The sequence below is a fragment of the Anomaloglossus baeobatrachus genome, chromosome 1 (genome assembly GCF_048569485.1).
Source record: "Anomaloglossus baeobatrachus isolate aAnoBae1 chromosome 1, aAnoBae1.hap1, whole genome shotgun sequence".
Lineage (NCBI taxonomy): Eukaryota > Metazoa > Chordata > Amphibia > Anura > Aromobatidae > Anomaloglossus > Anomaloglossus baeobatrachus.
In genome coordinates, this window is record NC_134353.1 from 67,145,140 (window position 1) to 67,168,107 (window position 22,968).

Below are 22,968 nucleotides of genomic sequence, written 5' to 3' on the forward strand. Positions count from 1 at the left end.
GCTTCAGAGCGCAGCTGAAAAGCTGTGTTCTGAAACTTTGGAGAATTCATGCGCTCTGGATGCTGCCTCTCCCTATAGACAGAATGCAGAGCGCACGAAAGAAGTGACATGTTGCTTTTTAGAACGCAGCGATTTGGCAGCATGAAAATCGCTGCGTTCTAAAACGCAACGTGCGCATGGATTATGCACAATCTCCATAGATTGTGCTGGGGACGCAGGACGCATGCAGTTACGCTACGGTGCAATACACAACGTGGGCACAGAGCCTAAAAATAAAGAATAAGAATAAAGACCTGAGATCAGACACAGAAATAACGCGCGCCCCCAGACCCCCTGATGAGACTAAGATATGTCCCCCAGCTGCACATAACCCCCCCCCCGCCAGTTGAGAACTAAAAACTACAAAACCCCCTGAACAAATACAATCCCAGACTATAACAATCCCCTAAATAATTATCCTGGAGCAAAATCACAGAAATTCAGACTCCCAAAATAAACCCAGAATACAAACCCCAGCACAGACCCCACAACACCTGAGTCCCCCTAACAGCTGCAGCCCCCGCCTGAGGGGCAGATACAGGGGGCGCCGCCATGACACCTGCTGACCACACAGGGGTGCAGCATCTCCGTCTGTAATACCGAGCGCCCCCTAGTGGTGGCCGAAGGCAGCGAGAAAGCGCGACCACAATGACCCTTTACGGCAAAAAATAAAATCTGCATAACTCCGCCTCCTTGCAAATCGCGTCAAAGATAAAAAAAAGTTGTTGCTCATAGCAACCAATCAGAAAACAGCTTTCATTTCCTTTAGAAACTGGATTGGTTGTTAGTGACCCTCCTTTTCTTGCAGCTCTGGTCCCCGACAGAGGAGTGAGCACAGGTCCCGGCAGCGTCTCCCGTGCACTCCTAATCACTGCGACCGGCAGGGCGGAGCTACCAGCACAAGCCACGCCCCGTGACCTTCTATTCACTACCCGTGTGTAGCCGATCCCGCCTCCTGCTCTTTACACCAATCAGGTTCTGGGTTATGTCACTTGGCGATGACTCGCCATTGGTGGGTTTTGTTGTCATTCCGTCTGATGTGACGTTTCCTATTGGTTGAGAGAGGTGAAGCGGGTTAGGCTGCGGCCGGAGCTGTCAGTGATGATTCTTCCCGGTGCTTGTGGCTGGTGATGGCGGGGACTGAGCAGGTGACAGCGCGGCGGAGGAGTGTGGAGGCGGCGGAGTGAGCTGTGCGGCCCGGGCTGGTGGTGACGGAGAGCAGCGGGTCGCGGCCTTGTTTGCGCTGCTGAGGGAACATGGCCACCATGGAGAAGCTGATGAGAGCCTTCGAGTCCCTGAAATCCTTCCAGCAACAAGGACCCGCGGTGACCGAGGAGCCGGTGCATAAGGCGTGAGTACCGGGGACGTCACAGGGAGGCCCCCAGTATCCTGCACCCTGCTGAGCTGGGACTTGTAGTGCTGCTCATAGAAGTGAATGGAACTGTGTCATCACATGAGGGCGCTGCGTGGGGGTGTATGGGGGCTGGCTCTGTAGTGTGTCCGGGGTCTGCGGGGGCTGTCCAGGGGGCCGGCTGTGCCTCCAGGGGTTGTTGGGGGCTAGCTATGCGTCTGGGGGTGCGCGGGGTCCATCTAGGGGGGCTGGCTGTGCCTCCAGGGGTTGTTGCAGGCTGGCTATGCGTCTAGGGGTGCATGGGGTCCGTCTAGGGGTAGTAGCTCGCTGTGCGCCTTGGGGTGCACGGGGTCTTTCTAGGGGGGGGGCAGCTGTGCGTCTGGGAGTGTTCGGCGTCTGTCCCGGGGTAGTAGCTGGCTGTGCATCGAGGGTGCGCGAGTGCTGTCCGGAGGAAATGGTTGGGGCGGTTGTGCGTCCGGGGGTATGTGGGGGCCGGCTGTGCATCTGTGTGGGCTCTGGGGCTATTCGGGTGGGGGTGGGAGGTCCGGCTGTGCGTCTAGGGGTGTGCGAGGACTGTCCAGGGGGGCCGGCTGTGCGTCTGGGGCGTACGGGGACTGTATGGGGGCCGGCTGTAGGGGAACATGCAGGAGGGGGGGGGGGAAGAGTATCAGCTGTGGGGGGCCGCCTGTGCATCTGGGCTATTCGGGCACTCCGAGGCTGTCCTCAGTATGCGTGGGGGGCCGGTTGTGCATTGGTTGTGTGCGCGAGGGGGCCGGCCATGTGTCTCGGGCGCGCGGGAGCTGTACAGGACAAGTGGGGGGCTGGCTGTGCATCCGGGCTGTGGGGGCCTGCTGTGTTCTGGGGGAGTGTGAGTGTTGAGATGGCACTATGTCTGGTCTCTAGGGTCCTAAAGTGCAATGTCCACCCCCTGGACCTATGATTAAAGGGAACCTGTCAGGACCACGAGCAGTGCTGGGTGCATATTACTAATCCCTGCCTAACTGTCCCTGTATCTAGTAGCATAGATAAAGAGATCTTTAGAAAAAGTATCTCTAAAGCTCCTTTATGATATGCAAATGAGCTCGGGGACTAGTTGTGAGGGTATTACTTCCCCTAACTAATCCGTCCCCAGGGACACACTAACATGCTATCCAATGCCCATTGCTCAGCGTCATCAGAGGTGACGTGTGTACCTGTGTCTGTTATCACCGCCTCAGACACCGGGGTTAGGCTCACTGCACATGATCAGAAGTCACTGCAATTCTGCGCCTCTCTGAAGCCGGGACGCATACATCATTGCGCGGTGACTTCTGATCATGTGCACTGAGCGTAAACCCGGTGTGTGAGAAGCGGAGACAATGGACACAAATGATGCTGAGCAATGGGCGTTGTATAGCATGTTAGTATGTCCCTGAGGACGGATTAGTTAGGGGAGGTAATACCCTCAGGACTAGTCCCTGGCCTCATTAGCATATGATAAAGGATCTTTAGAAATACTTTTTCTATAGATCTCTTTATCTATGCTAGTATACAGGGACGGTTAGGCAGGGATTAGCAATATACACCCAGAACTGCTCGTGGCTCTGCCTGCATATTGGACCTGACAGGACCTGGAGTTCTCTAAGATAAAACACAACTCTACCAATAGGGTCTGGAGTTTGAGGATTACAGGCTCCTTACTCTCCTGCTGCTGGTTCGGGTATAATATCCTGATGACCAATGCCCTTTAAGAGAAACCATGTGTATATAACAACTAGCAGAATACTGGTGTCTGCTCACAGAAGATGTTATATTGTTGGTTTCTCGCTCAGGTACATTCTCACCCGGAAGTTGTCGTCTTCAGCATCTAAAATTAGTTTTTTTTCAATTCTTCTTTTTTGTAGTTCACACTTGTTTATTATAGATTTGTGGTAACAATGAGGACACGATGACTACTTTTGGAACACATTTTTATTAAATGATATTTTTATTATTATATTATTTAAATATTAAAATTTACTTTCCTTTGACAAAAACACAAAATCATGAAGAGGGGGGCAGCAGAGTGCGGCCCTTCACCCCCTCCCCTCCCCCCAGTGTAACCTATGAGGGGTTAACAGACAAAGGGGTAAGATTGATTTACAGATGCACCGCTGGTTATTGTAGTGCTTTCTGGTAAATGTGTGTTGTTTTACCTTCAGGCGCATATATGAAAAACCTTTTGGGGGATCACCCACCTTAGGGCTCTTCTCCACTGGCGTTTTATAAATCACAGCGATACTCGGCTCAAAATGTGAGTCGAGTGTCCTGCGTGTGGTCTGCGTACGGTGTGTGTGTTTTCCTCACATAGCATCCATATGACATGTTAGCGTCATGCGGGTGCTATGTGAGTGTCCGCGTCAGACTGGCTACCGGAGGAATCTCCAGTAATACCAGGCCTGGCAGCGGTTACCTGCACTGAACCCCGGAGCTGTCCCCAGAGCTCCAGAGATCAGCCCGGCCTGTCTGCAGCTGTGCTGAACTGAGCAGCAATCGCCGGGGAATCAGTCACTCGGCGCTCGCTGTTCAGGCTGCACTCTGGAGCTCAGGGGACAGCTCCGGAGTTCAGTGCAGGTAACCGCGGCCAGGCCTGGTATTACAGGAGATTCCGCCGGTAGCCAGTCTGACGCGGTATGCAAGTGTCAGGATCCGTGTGATATGCGCATGCCACCTGGAGTCTGACTTTTTTTCTCACTCCCATAGGATTGCATGGGGGAGAGAGAGCTGAGATTCGCAGCATGCTGTGATTTTAAGGAGAGCCCGTGTAGAGTCGTACAAATACGGGGAAAAGGAGACAGCATCATAGTGAATCATTAGACAGATTGCAATCCATTTTTCCATGCGATGGGATTTGGGAAAAAAAAACGCCAGTGGAGAAGAGCCCTCTGAGCAAGTACCGTATAGATGACCATATGAAAAACACGGACTCTCCGTATACTTTAAGTGACTGATCTTTTTGCCTGTTATGACGTTCAGATGTGGCCTATAGTCCTGCATTGGGTCGCAGTGAAACGCTTCCAAACTCGGGTCACCCGCCTGCGTCTTTACACATGCCGTGTGCGGTCATTGTGACGACATTCCCGGTGTTTGGATGATTCCACATCACTTGATTCATCTTGTCTCATCTGTTTCCTTTCAAGCCAGGACTCGCGGTGGTCACTTGTCTCAGCTGTTTCAGACCGCTTTACCCTATTAGTTTTTGGATTAACTTGTCCAGTAGATGGTTGTTTTTGGGAGGCATTCACCTCACACTGAGATCTAATAGATGGATATATATATATATATATATATATATATATTATATATATATATATATATATATATATATATATATATATATATATATATATATATATATATATATATATATATATATATATGTGTGTGTTGTTTTTATATATGTATGTATATATATAGATAGATAGATAGATCTCTATCTATCTATCTATCTATCTCGGAGAATGTCCTGAAGCATCTCAAACCACACTTATGAATACTGCCTCACAGTCAGACTGTTCTAGTTATCCATAGCAGCCAATCAGCATCCAGCTTTCACTTTACCTCAGCAGCTTCAATGCTGAGCTGCACTCTGGTTGCTATAGGCAACTAGACCGATCTTACTGTGAGGCAACCTTCATAAATGAGGCCCCAGTTACTTCTGCAGTGGTTATAGGCAACTAGACCGATCTTACTGTGAGGCAACCTTCATAAATGAGGCCCCAGTTACTTCTGCAGTGGTTATAGGCAACTAGAACGATCTTACTGTGAGGCAACCTTCATAAATGAGGCCCCAGTTACTTCTGCAGTGGTTATAGGCAACTAGACCGATCTTACTGTGAGGCAACCTTCATAAATGAGGCCCCAGTTACTTCTGCAGTGGTTATAGGCAACTAGACCGATCTTACTGTGAGGCAACCTTCATAAATGAGGCCCCAGTTACTTCTGCAGTGGCTGTATGCAAGCGGAATGATCTTACAGTGAGGCAATACTCAAACATAAGGCCCCAATTACTTCACTGATGGTTGACAGCCGTTGCTATAGTTACATACTTTAGAGTGACTTATCAGGTTGCCCCACTGTAGCAAGTATATGGTTGCGGCCCTTTTAAGAGCGACTCTTTGGGCACCGTCACTTTAATTCTTTAAGACCTGTGAAGAGGGAGACCTTGAGTGTTAGCGTTGCAGTAATTTTATATTTATATATATTTATTAAATTATAAAATTTGTGTGCATGTCTGGAAAATGCTCAACAGTGTATATTTATTGCAGAGCCAATAAGCCCCACTCATCGGAGTCCGGCAGGCGACAGTGGTGATTTATTATTATGGATTCAGCCCTGCATTGTGGATGCAAGATACAGATGTGACTAGAGCCCGAGGCCGCAGCCTTCACAATATTTCTGAACAGGACTTTCCTGTTCATATGGAATCTAGAGGCTGCATCTCATCAGCAGCCGATCACTATTCTTCTGCTGCAATCACTGTGTACATACATTGCATTACTTATCCTATACCTATCCAGTGTTATCCTCCTAGAGCTGCACTCACTATTCTGCTGCTGCAGTCACTGTGTACATACATTGCATTACTTATCCTATACCTATCCAGTGTTCTCCTCCTAGAGCTGCACTCACTATTCTGCTGCTGCAGTCACTGTGTACATACATTGCATTACTTATCCTGTACCTATCCAGTGTTCTCCTCTAGAGCTGCACTCACTATTCTGCTGCTGCAGTTACTGTGTACATACATTGCATTACTTATCCTGTACTGATCCAGTGTTATCCTCCAGAGCTGCACCCACTATTCTGCTGCTGCAGTTACTGTGTACATACATTGCATTACTTATCCTATACCTATCCAGTGTTCTCCTCTAGAGCTGCACTCACTATTCTGCTGCTGCAGTTACTGTGTACATATATTGCATTACTTATCCTATACCTATGCAGTGTTATCCTATAGAGCTGCACTCACTATTTTCATGGGGCAGTCACTGTGTACATACATTGCATTACTGATCCTTCACTGATCTTGAGCTATATCTTTTATTATACTCCAGAGCTGCACTCAATATTCAGTTGGTGCAGTCACTGTGTACATACATTACATTACTTATCCTGTACTGATCCAGAGTTACATCCTGTATTATACTCCAGAGCTGCACTCACTATTCTTATGGTGGAGTCACTGTGTACATACATTATATTACTGATCCTGTATTACACTCCAGAGCTGCACTCACTGTTCTTATGGTGCAGTCACTGTGTACATACATCACATTACTGATCCTGTATTGATCCTGAGTTATATCCTGTATTATACTCCAGAGCTGCACTCGTTATTCTGCTGGTACAGTCACTGTACATACATTATATTATAGATCCTTGAGTATAACACAGGATGTAACTCAGGATCATTAATGTAATGTATGCACCAGCAGAATAGTGAGTGCAGCTCTGGAGTATAACAAAGAAGGTAACTCAGCATCAGTACAGGATAAGTAATGTATGTTCACAGTGACTGCTCCAGCAGAATAGTGAGTGCAGCTCTGGAGTATTATACAGGATGTAACCCACGATCAGTACAGGATTAGTAATGTAATATATGCACAAAGTGACTGAAGTGAGTGCAGCTCTGGAGTATAATACTAGCTGTAACTCAGGATCAGTAATGTATGTACACAGTCCCTGCACCAGCAGAGTAGTGAGTGCAGCTCTGGAGTATAATACTAGCTGTATCTCGGGATCAGTACAGGATAAGTAATGTATGTAGACAGTGACTGCACCAGCAGAATAGTGAGTGCAGCTCTGGAGTATAATACTGTCTGTAACTCAGGATCAGTAATGTAATGTATGTACACAGTGACTGCACCAGCAGAATAGTGAGTGCAGCTCTGGAGTATAATACTAGCTGTATCTTGGGATCAGTACAGGATCAGTAATGTATGTACACAGTCCCTGTACCAGCAGAGTAGTGAGTGCAGCTCTGGAGTATAATACTAGCTGTATCTCGGGATCAGTACAGGATATGTATAGGGCCCAGTGTTGTGTAGTATTCGGGTGGATTGCAGGCGTGTGAGGGCAGAGTCCGGCGGAGCGTCGGTGTCTGCAGCTGCCGCAGTTGTTTGTTTTCTCTTGTGTAAATGATGCAGAATCTTGTTACTTTCCCTCTTCCAGACATGCAATATTTGGCAGTGAGCTGCCGATCAGCCGATAAGAGTCTCTATTTGTGCCACTGTTTTATCAAGCCAAGAAATGGGGCGGACATTAGAATGTACCCACCTATAGCAGGCACTACAGTAACCAGCATGCCCCTCTGCAAATTAATCGGCCATATTTTCTGTAGAGAGAATTGCTGGATTGAGTTTAGCATTACACGGTGTTGACCCTATTTTTAGAAGTGAATTCTTCGGCTATGCTCTTGGTGCGGGGACGTCGCCCCCTGCTGTCAGTGTAAGAAGGAGCAGAGGGTGACGTGTGATGGTGATAAGCATTAGATGTCACTTGTAGGAGTGAGCAGGGTGAAGTGTCACCTGTCTATGTGATCGGGTGCAGCGGTGGCGCTGCCGCCTGTCCTCTCCTGCCGGCTCCAGCTTTCCACCGCCCACGCTTTACATACAGTGCGGTTGTGTCCTGTGACTGATGTAAATTGCTGCAGCCTTATCAGTTTTGGTGTCCGGCTGTTTAATTCTTTTTTTTTTTTTCTTTTCTTCTTAATTTGACTCCTAAAAAGACTAATTGATCTGTATGCCGACTGCAATATTATCATGTTGTGCTATAATAGTATATATACGTTCTTGCACAGCAATGTGAACAGAACATGGCAGAAACCTCAAAAATAAATACCTAAATACTGCGCTCCCCTGATTCCTCCACTTTTTCCCATTCCGCGTCCATTGCAGAGATCCACATTTGTTGCTTTTGGAGCGCGGTATGTGACATTTCTCCTTTTAGTGCACCTTGGCGTTTCTTCATTTATTCTCTGGGGGTGTGCACTTTTACGCCTCCCTCCTAGACGCTGCCAGTCACATCTTAAGCTGTGATTAACATCATCTGAGAAGGAGGGGTGCACATGCACTCCCCCTATAGAAGACTGAAGAAACTCAGTGTATCTGTGATGATCAACTTCTAGGTGTCACTAGATGCAGATAATGGAGGGGTAGTCAAACAAGCCAGAGGTCAGAGTCAGGAAGTCATGTATAGTACAAAGGGAAGAAAGCAGAGCTGAGGTCAGGTGATGAGCCGGAGGTCAGAGTCCAGGAAGTCACATAAGGTATACAGAGAGAGAGCGGAGCTGAAGTCATGGTACAACTGGAGGTCAGAAGCCAGGAAGTAACGTAAAGTACACAGGAAGAAATCAGGGCCGGGGTCATGGTACAAACCAGAGGACAGAAGCCAGGAACTCATGTAAGGTATACAGGGAGAAAGCAGAGCTGTGGTCAGGAGCCAGAGGTCAGAGGCCAGGATGTCACATAAGTTATACAGGGAGAGAGCGGAGCCGAGGTCAGGGTACGAGCCGGGGGTCAGAAGCCAGGGGAAACATCAGGGGCATAGGTGGAGAAGGGTAACAAAGGTTCGGGGTACCAGGACAAGATCAGAACAAAGCACTTACAGGAGCCAGAGCACTCACTGCAGAGCAGGAACTACGACTGGCGGCGATCCAGGCCAGATCGCTCCCTAATGAAGCAGAGCAATCACCCAGAACGAGGCGCCTGAAAACAAGCTCCTCCCAGCACCAGCGCCGGACCTAAGGCCGGACCTAACCCGTTCATAGGAGTACAATAGAAAATAGAACACAGAGCACCGCGGATCAGAACCATGACCGTATCTGCATTGTTTCTCAGCAGCTTTAAAGGGAACCTGTCATCAAATATTTTGCTTTAAACCTGTTTCCCCCTCTGCAGCTCCTGGGCTCCTTGTACCTTTTGCTATGTAAATTTTGTAAATCGTCCATGGGGGCGGGCTCTCTGCTGACCGTTGCTGTTCCTCCAGCAGATTTACGCCGCCCCCCCAACGCTGAATTTCATATCTCAGGACGCCGCCCGTGGTCCCGCGCATGCGCTGTGCGACTGTAGCGGGACTGTGCACGTGTGACCGCTGGTGACGTTTTGCACAGGCACGAGGTTATGGGCGGCGCTGTGAGTGTCATCAGCAAGTGCCGCCCATAACCTCGTGACCGCACTTTCCCCTCTTCCTCCAGCGTTCTGCGCAAGCGCTTGCTGGCCAGATGACCCGACGTCACCTCTTTCCCATCTTGCCCTGCTGGGAAGTAAGTGACATCAGGTCATTTGGCCGGCGAGCGCTTGCGCAGAACGCTGGAGGCAGTGGGGGAAAGCGCGTCCACGAGATTATGGGCGGCCACTTGCGATGCAATCACAGCGCCGCCCATAATCTCGTGCTTGTGACACACGTCACCAGCGATCCTGGCGTGGGCGGCACCTCGGGCGCAGTGGGCGGCGTCCTGATGGATGAAATGGAGCGTGGGGGGACGGCGTCAATGTGCTGGAGGAACAGCAACGGTCACCAGAGAGCCCGCCCCCATGGACGAGTTACAAAATTTACATAGCAACAGGTACAAGTTTATAAAGTATTTAATTTTGGTTTAAAAGGGGCCACAAAAACTACAGGAACCTGCTAGAATGCAGCCCCGGAGCTGCAGAGGGGGAAACCTTTAGGTTTAAAGCTAAATTTCTGATGACAGGTTCCCTTTAATACATAATATGACGCAAGTCCTGAGAGAGACCATTTTTGTGGCTCCAGTCCCTGCAGCTTTTACTTCTCACTTAATTTTGATATAAGTAACCTATAAATAATAACATCCGCACAAATTGTTACCTTTATTCCTATTTAACACACAACAGAAAACGCCCAATAAAGGTAGCCTTGTTCTATAAACGAGGCGGAAGGCACAGCACACAATAAAGGGCTAAGTGCACCACTCAACGCTGAGTTACTGTCCCATAATAAAATATTATGAGATTGTGTATTAACCCCTTCACCAATGGGGGATTTTCCATTTTTGCATTTTAGGGGTTTTTTTCCCCTTTCTTCTTCCAAGATCCAAAAAACGTCTTTATTTTTTATTGTTCCGTCAATTTGAGGGCTTGCTTTTTATGGGACGAGTTGTACTTTTGAATGACACCATTCATTCTGCCCCATAATGTAGGGGAAAACAGGTAAAAAAAATTCCAAGTGCGGTGAAATTGCAAAAAAAAGTGTAATTCTATGTCTTTTTTTTGGGGGGGGGGGGGGGGGGGGGAGCGGGAATGGGGGTCTTTTCTTTACAGTGTTCACTTTATGGTAAAACTGACCCTGCATGATGATGATTCCCCAGGTAGGAACATGTATAGTTTTACTTTTTTCTAAGGGGTGAAAAAAAAAAATTGTCAAAAAACCCCGTCATTTTCCAAGACCCGTAGGGTTCTCATTTTTCGGGATCTGGGGCTCGGTGACATTTTATTTTTTGCGTCTTGAGCTGGTGTTTTAATTATACCATATATGCGCAGATGCGCTGTTTTGATCGCCTGTTATTGCAATGTTATGGTGGCCAAAAAACTAAATTCAGGCGTTTGGAATTAGTTTCTCTCTACGCCTTTTGCCAATCAGATGGATTGGATTTATATTTTGATAGATCGGGCATTTCTAAACTCCCCGCACTTGCATGGCAACCCATTGGTGCCCTGTGATCGCGTCACGGGAGTGCCATTGTCGGCGAGGAACGTCGCAATCCCTGCCGATCTGTGTTATTTCAGATTTTGACAGCGCATTCTAACTAGTTAACAGGCATGGGTGGATCAGAGAACCACTCGTGCCTGTTAGGCTAAGGACACACATCCGGCTTTTCTTCACTTTGTCGGATCAGGCGCACTCCCGTACAGTGTATACAGTACAGTGGCTGCGCGACAAGCTCCGGTGCTATCATGTGACCAGAGCATGTGACCACGAAGTTGCAGCGCAGCCACTGTACTGTATACACTGTACGGGGGCGCGCCGGATCCGACAAACGGCAGAAAAGCCGGATGTGTGTCCTTAGCCTTAGCTGCACATGTCTGCTGATCAGATCAGCAGATTTGCGCAGGGAATAATGCAGGCTCACCGTGCAAGCCTGCATTAAAGGGACATACTCGGCCAAGGACGTATATATAAGTCTTTGCTCGTGAAGGAGTTAAGGATTGAGCATGAGATAGCAAGTAATCAGGCATCGCATCAGACTAGTCACATGAACATTAAAGCAAAAAAATAAGTCCAAAAATAGAAAATTCTAGCCAGAACACGTGGCTGTGAAAGTGCTCCTTTTGTTTTCCGTTAGGGGTAATAGTATGATGGTCAGTGGTGTATTTTAATGGGTTGTTGGGGAATTTAAGGGGATCTGTCATCAAGTTCGTGCTACGCGCTATGTAGGGACAGAGAGCCTGATTCCAGCGATGTGTCACTTACTGTACGGAGATCTTCAGTTTTGATAATCACTGTTTTTCTCTACTGCAGATCTAGCAGTTCTCTAAATGTTGAGCTCAGCAAAACCACACAATTGATTGGCTGCTTATTGCCTATGCACAGTGTACACAGAAAGCTGCCAATCAATTGTGTGGGTGAGGTTGGACTACCTAGTAGTCCTCTAGTGATAATCTGTTGATAAAACAGTGATTTTATAAAAACTACAGCAAGCAGCCCAGTAAGGGACACATCGCTGGAAACAGGAACTTTGCCCCTAGATTATGCTGCTCTCAAATTAGGTAGCACAAATCTGGTGACAAAGTCCTATTAGTGTGTAATATACATACTGTTAAGATTCTGCTCTTCTTACATTTCGGGATCTGTTCTAATGTTGAGATGTTCGCATCGGTCCAGTTTAATTTTCAGCTTCATCTTGACCATGGTGAGCGCTTCCTTTCCCCCGACTTAGGTGTCGTTAATGAAGGAGGCTGGCTCGTCGATTTCATTAACCAAGCCAGCCCCCTTCTCTGTCTGTGTATAGAGAGATGAACCAGTCATACACATTACTGACATGGGAGAACGCTCCCCCCTTCCCTAATTTAAAATAAGCCTGTAACGGCCCCTCGGGCGATCACCGGTATCTCTGCTTTGGAGCAGCGTTCTCTATTTAGGTATATTATGTATTATCTTTTTATACTTTATAGAGAATCTGTCTCCAGGTTGTTGCTGTTCCATATATGAGCAAAATATAATTGGGGTAGAGACTCTGATGCCACAGGATTGGTCACTTATTTGGGCTCCTTGCTGTAGTTTTGATAAGATCACTGTTTTATCTGCTGCAGCTCTGCTAGTCCTCTCAGTGAAAAGCTCCTACTGTGTAGTCCTTCATATTCATGAACTCCATATGACCCTGCCCCCAGCACTGATTGGCAGCTCTGTCTATAGACAGATTTCTTTGGCAGCTTTCTGCCTATGCACAGTGTACAATCAGTTGATTATAGGCAGGACTTATACTGGTCTCATCCCTTAGAGGACTGGCAGAGATGCAGCAAATAAAACAGGGATCTTATCAAAACTACAGCAACAAGCCCAGTAAGTGACACCTCGCTGGAATTTGGGGGTCTTTGCCCCTATTTTATGCTGTCCTCAGAAGAGTAAAATAAATTACATTTTATTTTTCACCTACACTCTGTGGTCAATGTGTCACTGCTGCACACATTACTCCTGTTACTCGTACTCCTATGTGCGTTCCTCTCTGTCCCTTTAAATGTCCGTTTTTATAAAACGCAGAGAAATATAGGGAAGCAAATGTAGATGAAACGCTGTAAAGGCTGCAATAATATCTTTATAGCCCATCCTATCACACTGGGTATCCAACTGCAGATGCTTTGGAGCAATTAAATATCCCCTCCTTCCTATGGATTTGCTGCTTGTAAGAGCAACGACGTCCCTCTCGGGCCTCCAACTATGTAGAATACAAGGCGGAAAATTGGTCGCATCCAGCTGCTCTCCGCAAATTGCTTTTCATATCAGCAGAGAGATCATTTTGGCTACACGAGGTCCCAGAGGTGTTTTCCATTACTTTGCATTTGCTTGAGCAATGAAGGAAAAATATTTATAAACCACCTCTTATGTGTTTGACAGTGTTTCCATCGATATATGATGTGTTTTGATGGCGTCCATATGTACGACTGCCTTAATACTATATTCAGAAACCTCCTTGGACAGAACATCTTTAATAAAGCGTCGTAATATGCTTATAGTTTTGAACATTCGGTGGTGGAAGAGACGCCTCACAGTGTTTAGTGGCGCAAGAATTGGGATGAGGGTGCAAGATGCTTTTCATAAGGCGTTTTCCAGCTTATTGAAAAGTTAAATTCAATAATGAGACATGTCGCGTGATAAATTCACCATCTGTGCAGCAGGAACAATAACCTCGACTACCCCTGTAATGTTGATGGCCAGTAATTGGCCCCATTTGTGCACCACTGCGTTAAACCCAATAATAAGACTCGTTACATGATAAATATACCACCGCCTTAGCAGCAGGAACAATAACCTCGACTACCCCTGTAATGGCAAGAGCCAGTCATTGGCCCGTTTGTGCACCACCAAGACACATTACATGATAAATATACCACCGCCTGAGCAGCATGAACAATAACCTCGACTACCCCTGTAATGGCAAGAGCCAGTCATTGGCCCCATTTGTGCACCACCAAGACACATTACATGATAAATATACCACCGCCTGAGCAGCATGAACAATAACCTCGACTACCCCTGTAATGGCAAGAGCCAGTCATTGGCCCGTTTGTGCACCACCAAGACACATTACATGATAAATATACCACCGCCTGAGCAGCATGAACAATAACCTCGACTACCCCTGTAATGGCAAGAGCCAGTCATTGGCCCCATTTGTGCACCACTGACTTAGACCCAATAATAATACAATGTAAATATACCACTGCCTTAACAGTAGGAACAATAACCTCGACTACCCCTGTAATGACAATAGCCAGTCAATGGCCTCTTTGTGCACCACTAAGACAAGTTACATGATAAATATACCACCGCCTTAACAGCAGGAACAATAATCTTGACTACCCCTGTAATAGCAATAGCCAGTAATTGGCCCCTTTGTGCACCACTAAGACACAATACATGATAAATATACCACCGCCTGAGCAGCAGGAACAATAATCTTGACTACCCCTGTAATAGCAATAGCCAGTAATTGGCCCCTTTGTGCACCACTAAGACACAATACATGATAAATATACCACCGCCTGAGCAGCAGGAACAATAACCTCGACTATCCCTGTAATAGCAATAGCCAGTAATTGTCCCGTTTGTGCACCACTAAGACACAATACATGATAAATATACCACCGCCTGAGCAGCAGGAACAATAACCTCGACTACCCCTGTAATAGCAATAGCCAGTAATTGTCCCGTTTGTGCACCACTAAGACACAATACATGATAAATATACCACCGCCTGAGCAGCAGGAACAATAACATTGACTACCCCTGTAACGGCAACAGCCAGTCATTGGGCTTAATTTATGCACCACTAAGTTAAACCTAATAATAACACACATTAAGTGATAAATCTATAATCATCTGTGCAGCAGTAACAATAACCTTGACTACCCCTGTAATGGCAACAACTACTCGTTGGCCCCATTTGCACCACTGAGGCTAGTGATTGACTTCAGTCGTTATGCGGGGTTAGTCAGGGACTTCCATATGTATGACTGACTGAATAATATATTCAGAAACCTCGTTGGGCAGAACTCCTGCAATAAAGCGTCGTAATATGCTTTATAGGTTTGAACATTCGGTGGTGGAAGAGACGCCTCAAGTCTACCAGCCTCCGAGGTTTCAGTGGCACTAGAATTGGGATGAGGGTGCAAGATGCTTTTCATAAAGTGTTTTCCAGCTTACTGAACAATTAAACTCAATAATGAGACATTTCGCTTGATAAATTCACCACCGTCTGTGCAGCAGGAACAACAACCTCCACTACCCCTGTAATATCCATGGCCAGTAATTGGCCCCATTTGTGCACCACTGCGTTAGACACAATAATAAGACACGTTACATGATAAATATATTACTGTCTGAGCAGCAGGAACAATAACCTCGACTACCCCTGTAACAGCAACAGCCAGTCATTGGCCCCATTTGTGCACAACTTAATAATAACACACATTAAGTGATAAATCTATAATCATCTGTGCAGCAGTAACAATAACCTTGACTACCCCTGTAATGGCAACAACCACTCGTTGGCCCCATTTGCACCACTGAGGCTAGTGATTGACTGCAGTAGTTATGCGGTTAGTCAGGGACTTCCATATGTATGACTGCCTGAATACTATATGCAGAAACCTCATTGGGCAGAACTCCTTTAATAAAGCGTCGTAATATGCTTATAGGTTTGAACATTCGGTGGTGGAAAAGACGCCTCAAGTCTACCATCCTCAGAGTTTTCAGTGGCACAAGAATTGGGACGAGGGTGCAAGATGCTTTTCATAAGGCATTTTCCAGCTTATTGAAAAGTTAAACTCAATAATGAGACATGTCGCGTGATAAATTCACCACCATCTGTGCCGCAGGAACAACAACCTCGACTACCCCTGTAATGTCCATGGCCAGTAATTGGCCCCATTGGTGCACCACTGTGTTAGACCCAATAATAAGACACATTACATGATAAATATATCACCGCCTGAGCAGCAGGAACAATAACCTCAACTACCCCTGTAATGACAATAGCCAGTCATTGCCCCACTGCGTTAAACCCAATAATAAGACTCGTTCCATGATAAATATACCACCGCCTTAACAGCAGGATCAATAACCTCAACTACCCCTGTAATGCCAATAGCCAGTCAAGCCCCATTTGTGCACCACTAAGTTACGCCCAATAATAAGACACATTACATGATAAATATACCACCGCCTGAGCAGCAGGATCAATAACATCGACTACCCGTGTAACGGCAACAGCCAGTCGTTGGGCTACATTTGTGCACCGCTAAGTTAAACCTAATAATAAGACACGTTAAGTGATAAATCTATAATCATCTGTGCAGCAGGAACAATAACCTCGACCACCCCCATAATGGCAAGAACCACTCGTTAGCCCCATTTGCACACTGAGGCTAGTGATTGACTGCAGTCATCATGCGGTTTGTCAGGGACGTCACCGCTAGCCTTTGTTTTCTGTTCTGCAGCCATGACATCTCTGAGGAATGATCTTCTCATAATATAAGCAAACTTTTAACGCGAGGCTCAGATGTAATGTGAACAAAGGCTTAAAATGGCTGGCAACAATTTTTGGGACATGAGAAAATACAGTTTTTGTTCCCCTCTTTCCTCTTTTAGAGGCGCTTAATGTATACCTGTCATTTCAGGTGACTTTTCATAATAAGCTATTTGTGTATGAGGAATAACACTGTTTTAGGCCTTAATATGTCTTGTAGCCTGCGCTTTTCACCAGTTTTCCCTTCTGCTGACTCTGTTTATAATTTACAGTCGTCCATGAGCTGGTGGGGGGAAACTAGCTACCATGTTGTCTTACACACTGTACACACAGATATGAGGGATTCCTACTTTTCTGCCTCTATGCATAACATGAACTGAGCAGTGTAGCTCTGAATCCTGCTGTGAGCTAAACGTCTACCGGAACGTGGCAGCACCCACCAGCTCAGGGACGAGCACAGCATTTTTTTTCTGCAGCCCAAACCAGATCCCTTGGCAATAAAAATGTTGTGTTCAAGATAAAGATATTCCTCCATTTTTTTCAGTTTTTTTTCGCTGCTTTTTTGGGTGGAGAATGAGTGATTTTGTTTTAGTGTACATGTTTAATAAAGTTTATTTAATGTACGAAGGGCTGCTGATAAGTTTTTGGCTTTGTGATTTTTTTTTTTGTTTGTATGGTAGCAAATGTTCTTGTTTCTACAAGGAAAGTCCGCAAAGGATAATCATGGGGATATGTCGCAGACATTGGGGGATCAGTACCCTTCATATTCCACAGTTAAGAACTGGGTTGCCAAATTTAAAACTGGCCACTTCAGCACCAATGTTGAGGAATTTCAGCTAAAGCAATAGCAGACGTCATGGGCATTTCCCGTGAATGTGTTTGTCATTATTAGTGATGAGCGAGTACTAAAAAGCTCGGGTGCTCGAGGCTCGGGCCGAGCATCCCAAGATACTCGTGTACTCGGCCCGAGCACCGAGCCCAATGTTATCCTATGGGAGACCCGAGTATTTTTGTGAAATGACCACCGGCAGCATGTAGAAACCATAAAACTGTAAATTAAAAAAAAAAAACGTGCGTGTGTGTGTAAGCGTGCATATATATATACACGCGGAGTGGAGTGCGGGAGGGGCCGTAGCCGAGCGGGGAAGTGTCGGGCTAAAGGCACGGTCATTCTGTGAGGGCCGGCCAATCACTGCAATTCCACAAGTAACAGGGCTGTGGCATTGCGGTCTGCCAGCCAATCCCTGCATGAGGGCTGGCTCTCAAAAGAGCGCCAACATGAAGACCACGAGTACAGCACGAGTATCGCGAAATTACTCGGTACCCGCCGAGTAGCCCGAGTACAGTGATACTCGTGCGAGTACCGAGTAGTGACAAGCATACTCGCTCAACACTAGTCATTATCCATGAATATTTTGACATGAGGAAGCTATCTGCAAAGTGGGCCCACAAATGTCTAACAGATCAGAGAAGCAGCGAGTGACAACTTCCCGGTCTATTTGTCAGCGTTTCCGGACTGATAAGAACTTCCTGGATCGACTGGTCACTATGGATGAGATCTGGATTTATTTGTATGACCCTGAAAACAAGGAGCAGTCAAGAGTGGAGGCACAGTGGTTCTCCTCGTCCACAGGAGTTCAGGGTACAAAAATCAGCCACTAAGGTGATGGCGTCTCTATTCTGGGATAAGGAGGGTGTGCTGCTAGTGGACTACCTTCAAAAGGGTGCCACCATCAATGCAAGGTATTACATTGAACTTTTGGACCAATTGAAGGCAGCTCTGAAGGGCAAAAGGCGCGGCAAGCTGTCCAAAGGAATCTTGTTCCACCAAGACAATGCCTCCGCTCACACTGCACAAGCGACCACGGCAAAACCGGCAGAGCTGGGCTTTCAGCTGGTTGACGACCCACCTTATTCCCCAGATCTAGCTCCCTCCGACTTTCATCTGTTTCTAAACCTGAAGAAACACCTCAAGGGTACCAAATTACACACCATTTCTGATGCCATGGCTGCTACAGATGCCTGGTTTGAGGCACAACCGAAATCCTCCTTTATGCTAGGCTTACAGAACGTGGAATGTTTAGAAGTGTGTTGTCATCAGTGGAGAGTATGTGGAATAAATGTAAAGTTTTATCATCCTATCTCGTATCTTTCTGGGTAAAGCCAAAGACTTATCAGCAGCCCCTCGTAGAATGCTGCAAAATCTGCTATATTGTTTATCACTTTCTCATTTGTTTCTAACTGGGAAAAAATACTGAAAGAACTGGCAGGAAAATAAAGCCAGGCGTGTGCATAAGATTTCTGGAATTTCATAGGTTTTGGTGTTGTGGCAAAATGCTACTTTTAATTTACATTAAAAAAAACTGTGCATGTGAATATAGCCTTAAGGTATTTGCTGGAGATGTTTCTGACTCAAAAACGTGCATCTTGATAAGAAAAGCTATACCTAAAAAAATGCAGTTTTTTTTTTTTTAATTCATTTGAAGGGAAGACAAATGCTGTAAAAATGCCAAAGGATTCCTTATATACAGCATTCCAGAATACTGTATATGAAGTGTGAACATAACCTTACTGCTTGTCTCTCGTCTCTCCCGCCATTTTCCCTGTCCATTGACTTCAATGGGCAGCTGTAATATAATCTCTGTGCCTATTGTCTCAACCATTACATATTTTAGCAGCGTTTCAAAGGCAATGATGTGTTCAGAAAGCAGAAGAAATGGCTCATAAGTGGAGAAAAAAACCCACATGTTTCTCTGAGATGTTTTAGAACGTTTGTTATCATCGCTTCTACTATTAATTTTTTACAGTTTGGTGAAATGACTGCTGCCATTAAAAGGGAACCTGTCACCACTTTTTTGGCGTATAAGCTGCGGCCACTACCACCGGGCTCTTATATACAGCATTCTAACATGCTGTATATAACAGCCCAGGCCGCTGTGAGAACATAAAAAACACTAAGATTACTCATAGCCTTAATCACAGCTCTATCATCACTCTATTCCGCTATATTTACCCACTCCTGGCTTCACTCCATCTCGGTTTTAGTTTTTTTATTCTGACCACTTTGGAGAAGTAGAGGTGTTTGTTTCTATTGCAGCTGAAAAGTTTCCTGCTGGAGAAGCCGAGTGCTATTTGTTTTGTCTTTCCTCTTCCATTTGTTTTACCTTCCGTGTATTATTTTATTGCAGTAGTGGGACTAGTGTCTCGCTAGCCTACACACTAGCCATGGTGAGTTCAGGGACCATGAAGGCCTAGGCATGTGACGTTCTGGACTCGGGACTAGCTCTCAGTACCCTTAAAGGACAAGTTTCTGCCTTGTCAGTATTTTTCCAGAAGCAGCTGGCTTCTCGCCCTCTGGTCCGTACCTTTCTTCGAGGGGTGGCGCATTTGGTCCCTCCTTATCGCCACCCCTTAGATCCCTGGGATCTGAATCTGGTGCTTTTCAGCTTCCTCTCTTCGAACCTCTGAGAGAAATCTCTCTTCAATGACTGTCTTGGAAGGTTGCCTTTTTAGTCGCCATTACCTCTATCAGGCGAGTGTCCGAACTGCCGGCCCTTTCCTGTCGCTCACTTTACCTGATATTCCATCATAAGGTGGTCCTTCGGCCTTCCCCCGCTTTTCTCCCGAAGGTCGTATCTTCTTTCCACTTAACCGAGCACATTGTGTTGCCGTCATTCTGCCCGGTCCCGGTCCACTCTTTTGAAAAAGCCCTTCACACTCTCGATCTTGTCAGGGCTCTGCAGATCTACATCTCCAGAACAGCGCCGTTGCGCAAGTCCGATGCCCTCTTCGTCCTCTCACAAGGACACAAAAAGGGCGACCGGGCTTCTAAATCCACGATTTCTCGATGGATCAGGACTGCAATCTGTGAGGCTTACAAAGCATGAGGTTCTGTTCCCCCTCAATCTGTGCGGGCCCACTCTACACGAGCAGTGGGTGCTTCCTGGGCTATCCGCCATCAGGCTTCGGCGGCCCAACTTTGCAAGGCCGCTACCTTGTCCAGTGTGCACACGTTTACAAAAATCTGCAGAGTGGATACGCATGCCTCCGCGGATGCTGCTCTTGTAAGACAAGTCCTTCAGGCGTCAGTGGCCCATTTATAAGTGGCCACTGCTCGGTTTCTTGACAGTGTTATGATATAAGTTCACTGCAGTTGCAGTCGTTAGTCAGCTCTTAGTCTGATGTTATACACGGTTAATAGTTCAGTTCCCACCCAGGGACTGCTATGGGACGTCCCACTGTCTGTGTCCCCCAATGAAAAGGCGAGAAAGGAAATAACATTTTCTTTATCGTTCCTTTGGGAGACCCAGACCTTGGGTGTTTAGCTTCTGCCTCCGGAGGACACACAAAGAACTACACCTAAAAGGTGTAGCTCCTCCCTCTGAGCTTATACACCCCCTGGTGAGCCAGTCCCAGCCAGTTTATCACTTTGTGTTCAGGAGGCATACATCCACACATGCATTCTCATATGATTTTTTCCTTTTTGGACTGAGATTGAAGAACTGTGGGTCCACGTCTGGACTCCCGGAATGTCCCTTCTCACCCCACTGTGTCGGTGGTGTTGTAAGGTTGATATCCAAGGCTGGAGCCTTACATGCCGTGCTCCTTCACCATCCCTCCTGGGCTCTGGCTTGAAGTGGGAGCCAGCGCGGTCTCCATGCCTGGCAGGAGACCGGTCTCCATCTGCAGCCCTTCAGGACCCTGCTGGACCGGAACACTCATCCCCAGGGACCTGGCCCTGCGTCTCAGCAGCTAAGTACCTGAGACGTTTATATATTGGGGGTCCCTGTGCTTTATTGTTTGGGGAGAGTGTGCTTACTGTATTTATTGGCATTTCCGGCGGGTTCTCTAGCTGTCGCCCGAGAACCGCGCTGATGGTGCTTGCGCGTCGGCCTCACCGCTCAAATTTAGGCCCCGGCTTTGCCGGAGGCCTAGTTTCTGTTCACTGCCCTCGCATGTCACTCATGCAGAGGGACAGTCTCGGCTCCTCCCGGCGGCCGTCCTGCACAGGGGAGGGACACTCCCCACTGCTGTGCGTGTCTCCTCCCCTGTAGGTCTCTATGGCCCTCCAGATCCCGCTCTCCTCCAGGAACGCCCCAAGTCCCGCCCCCTCTCTTCGCTCCGGCGGCCATTCTCTCAGACAGGGTTCACTCTGCGCTGGCCTGCACTCTGCATCCCTGCTGAGGTGCTGTGCATTGGGGGTCCGGGCTTCGGGATCTGGAGGGCTCACAACGCCGCTTCCAGCGGTCTGGTAAGCCACAACCGATCTCTGGTTGTGGACCTCTGTATATACTCTCTGGGGTTCATTCTCTGGCAGAGCCCCCACTCCAGCAGCATGTCTCACACGAGGAGCAAGGCTCCAAAGCGTTATACTGTATGCGCTGCATGTAAGCTCCTGCTGCCTGAACCGAGCACCTATCCACATTGTGATGTCTGCTCTAACTTGGCGGTGCCACAGCCTGGAGTCTCACCCCCAGTGGTCTCTCAGGCTGCTCCTGCACCTGTGGCTGAACCCCCGGCCTGGATAGAATCCTTTTCTAGGTCTATCTCCCAGTCTTTTGCTGAGTCCATGGGACTTCTGTCCAGGACTTTGATGAATATGCATCAGCCCCCTTCACAGGGTGCCTCTACTGCTAAGGGTCCCTTAGGATCTCTATCTTTTGACCTCCGTCCACCGGAGCTCACAGAGGATTCATCATCAGGGCCCAGACCCCGTCCTCCTAAGAGGAGATGCAGGGTTTCCTCTCCCTCCTCATCCCGCGGCTCTGATTCAAGAGCTGACTCGCAGGATGAGGAGGATGCCTTTACAGGGGGCTCGGAGGCTAATTCCATGTGCCCCATTGATCCTTCTGAGGGTGACTCAGATCTTAGTGACTTGATTGCTTCCATTAATTCTGTACTGGATCTCAATCCGCCAGTATCAGAGGAGCAACCCTCTCTGGCAGAAAAGCACCAGTTTACCTCGCCTAAGAGAGTAAAGAGTGTGTTCTTTAACCACTCCAGTTTTCAGGCCGCTGTGACCAAACCCAGGGCCTATCCTGACAAACGCTTCCCAAAGCGTGGTTCTAGTGACCGTTTCCCCTTTCCACCTGAGGTGGTCAAGGAGTGGGCTCATTCCCCAAAGGTAGACCCTCCGGTGTCTAGGCTCTCAGCCCGGACCGTTGTGTCGGTGGCTGATGGCACCTCCCTTAAGGATTCCACTGACCGTCAGATTGACCTTCTGGCCAAATCCGTGTATGAAGCGGCGGGGGCCGCGTTTTCCCCAACTTTTGCAGCAGTGTGGGCTCTCAAAGCCATCTCTGCTTCTCTAGAGGAGATGCATTCCCTCACCAGGGAATCTATGCCCGAGATG

The 22,968-nt window shown here is 47.3% G+C and overlaps 1 protein-coding gene across 4 annotated transcripts in view; it reads left to right on the forward strand.

Moving 5' to 3' along the window:
• The first annotated feature begins 991 nt into the window (after nt 1–991).
• HTT (huntingtin) overlaps nt 992–22,968 on the forward strand; it is a 399,016-nt gene continuing 377,039 nt past the window's right edge. For 2 of the 4 annotated variants that reach the window (XM_075346836.1, XM_075346838.1), the window contains exon 1: nt 992–1,390. In XM_075346836.1, coding sequence (XP_075202951.1) covers nt 1,296–1,390 — 95 coding nt within the window. In that variant the 5' untranslated portion in view covers nt 992–1,295. The remainder of the gene's footprint in view (nt 1,391–22,968) is intronic. The other 2 variants (XM_075346839.1, XM_075346840.1) reach the window with 1 other exon arrangement.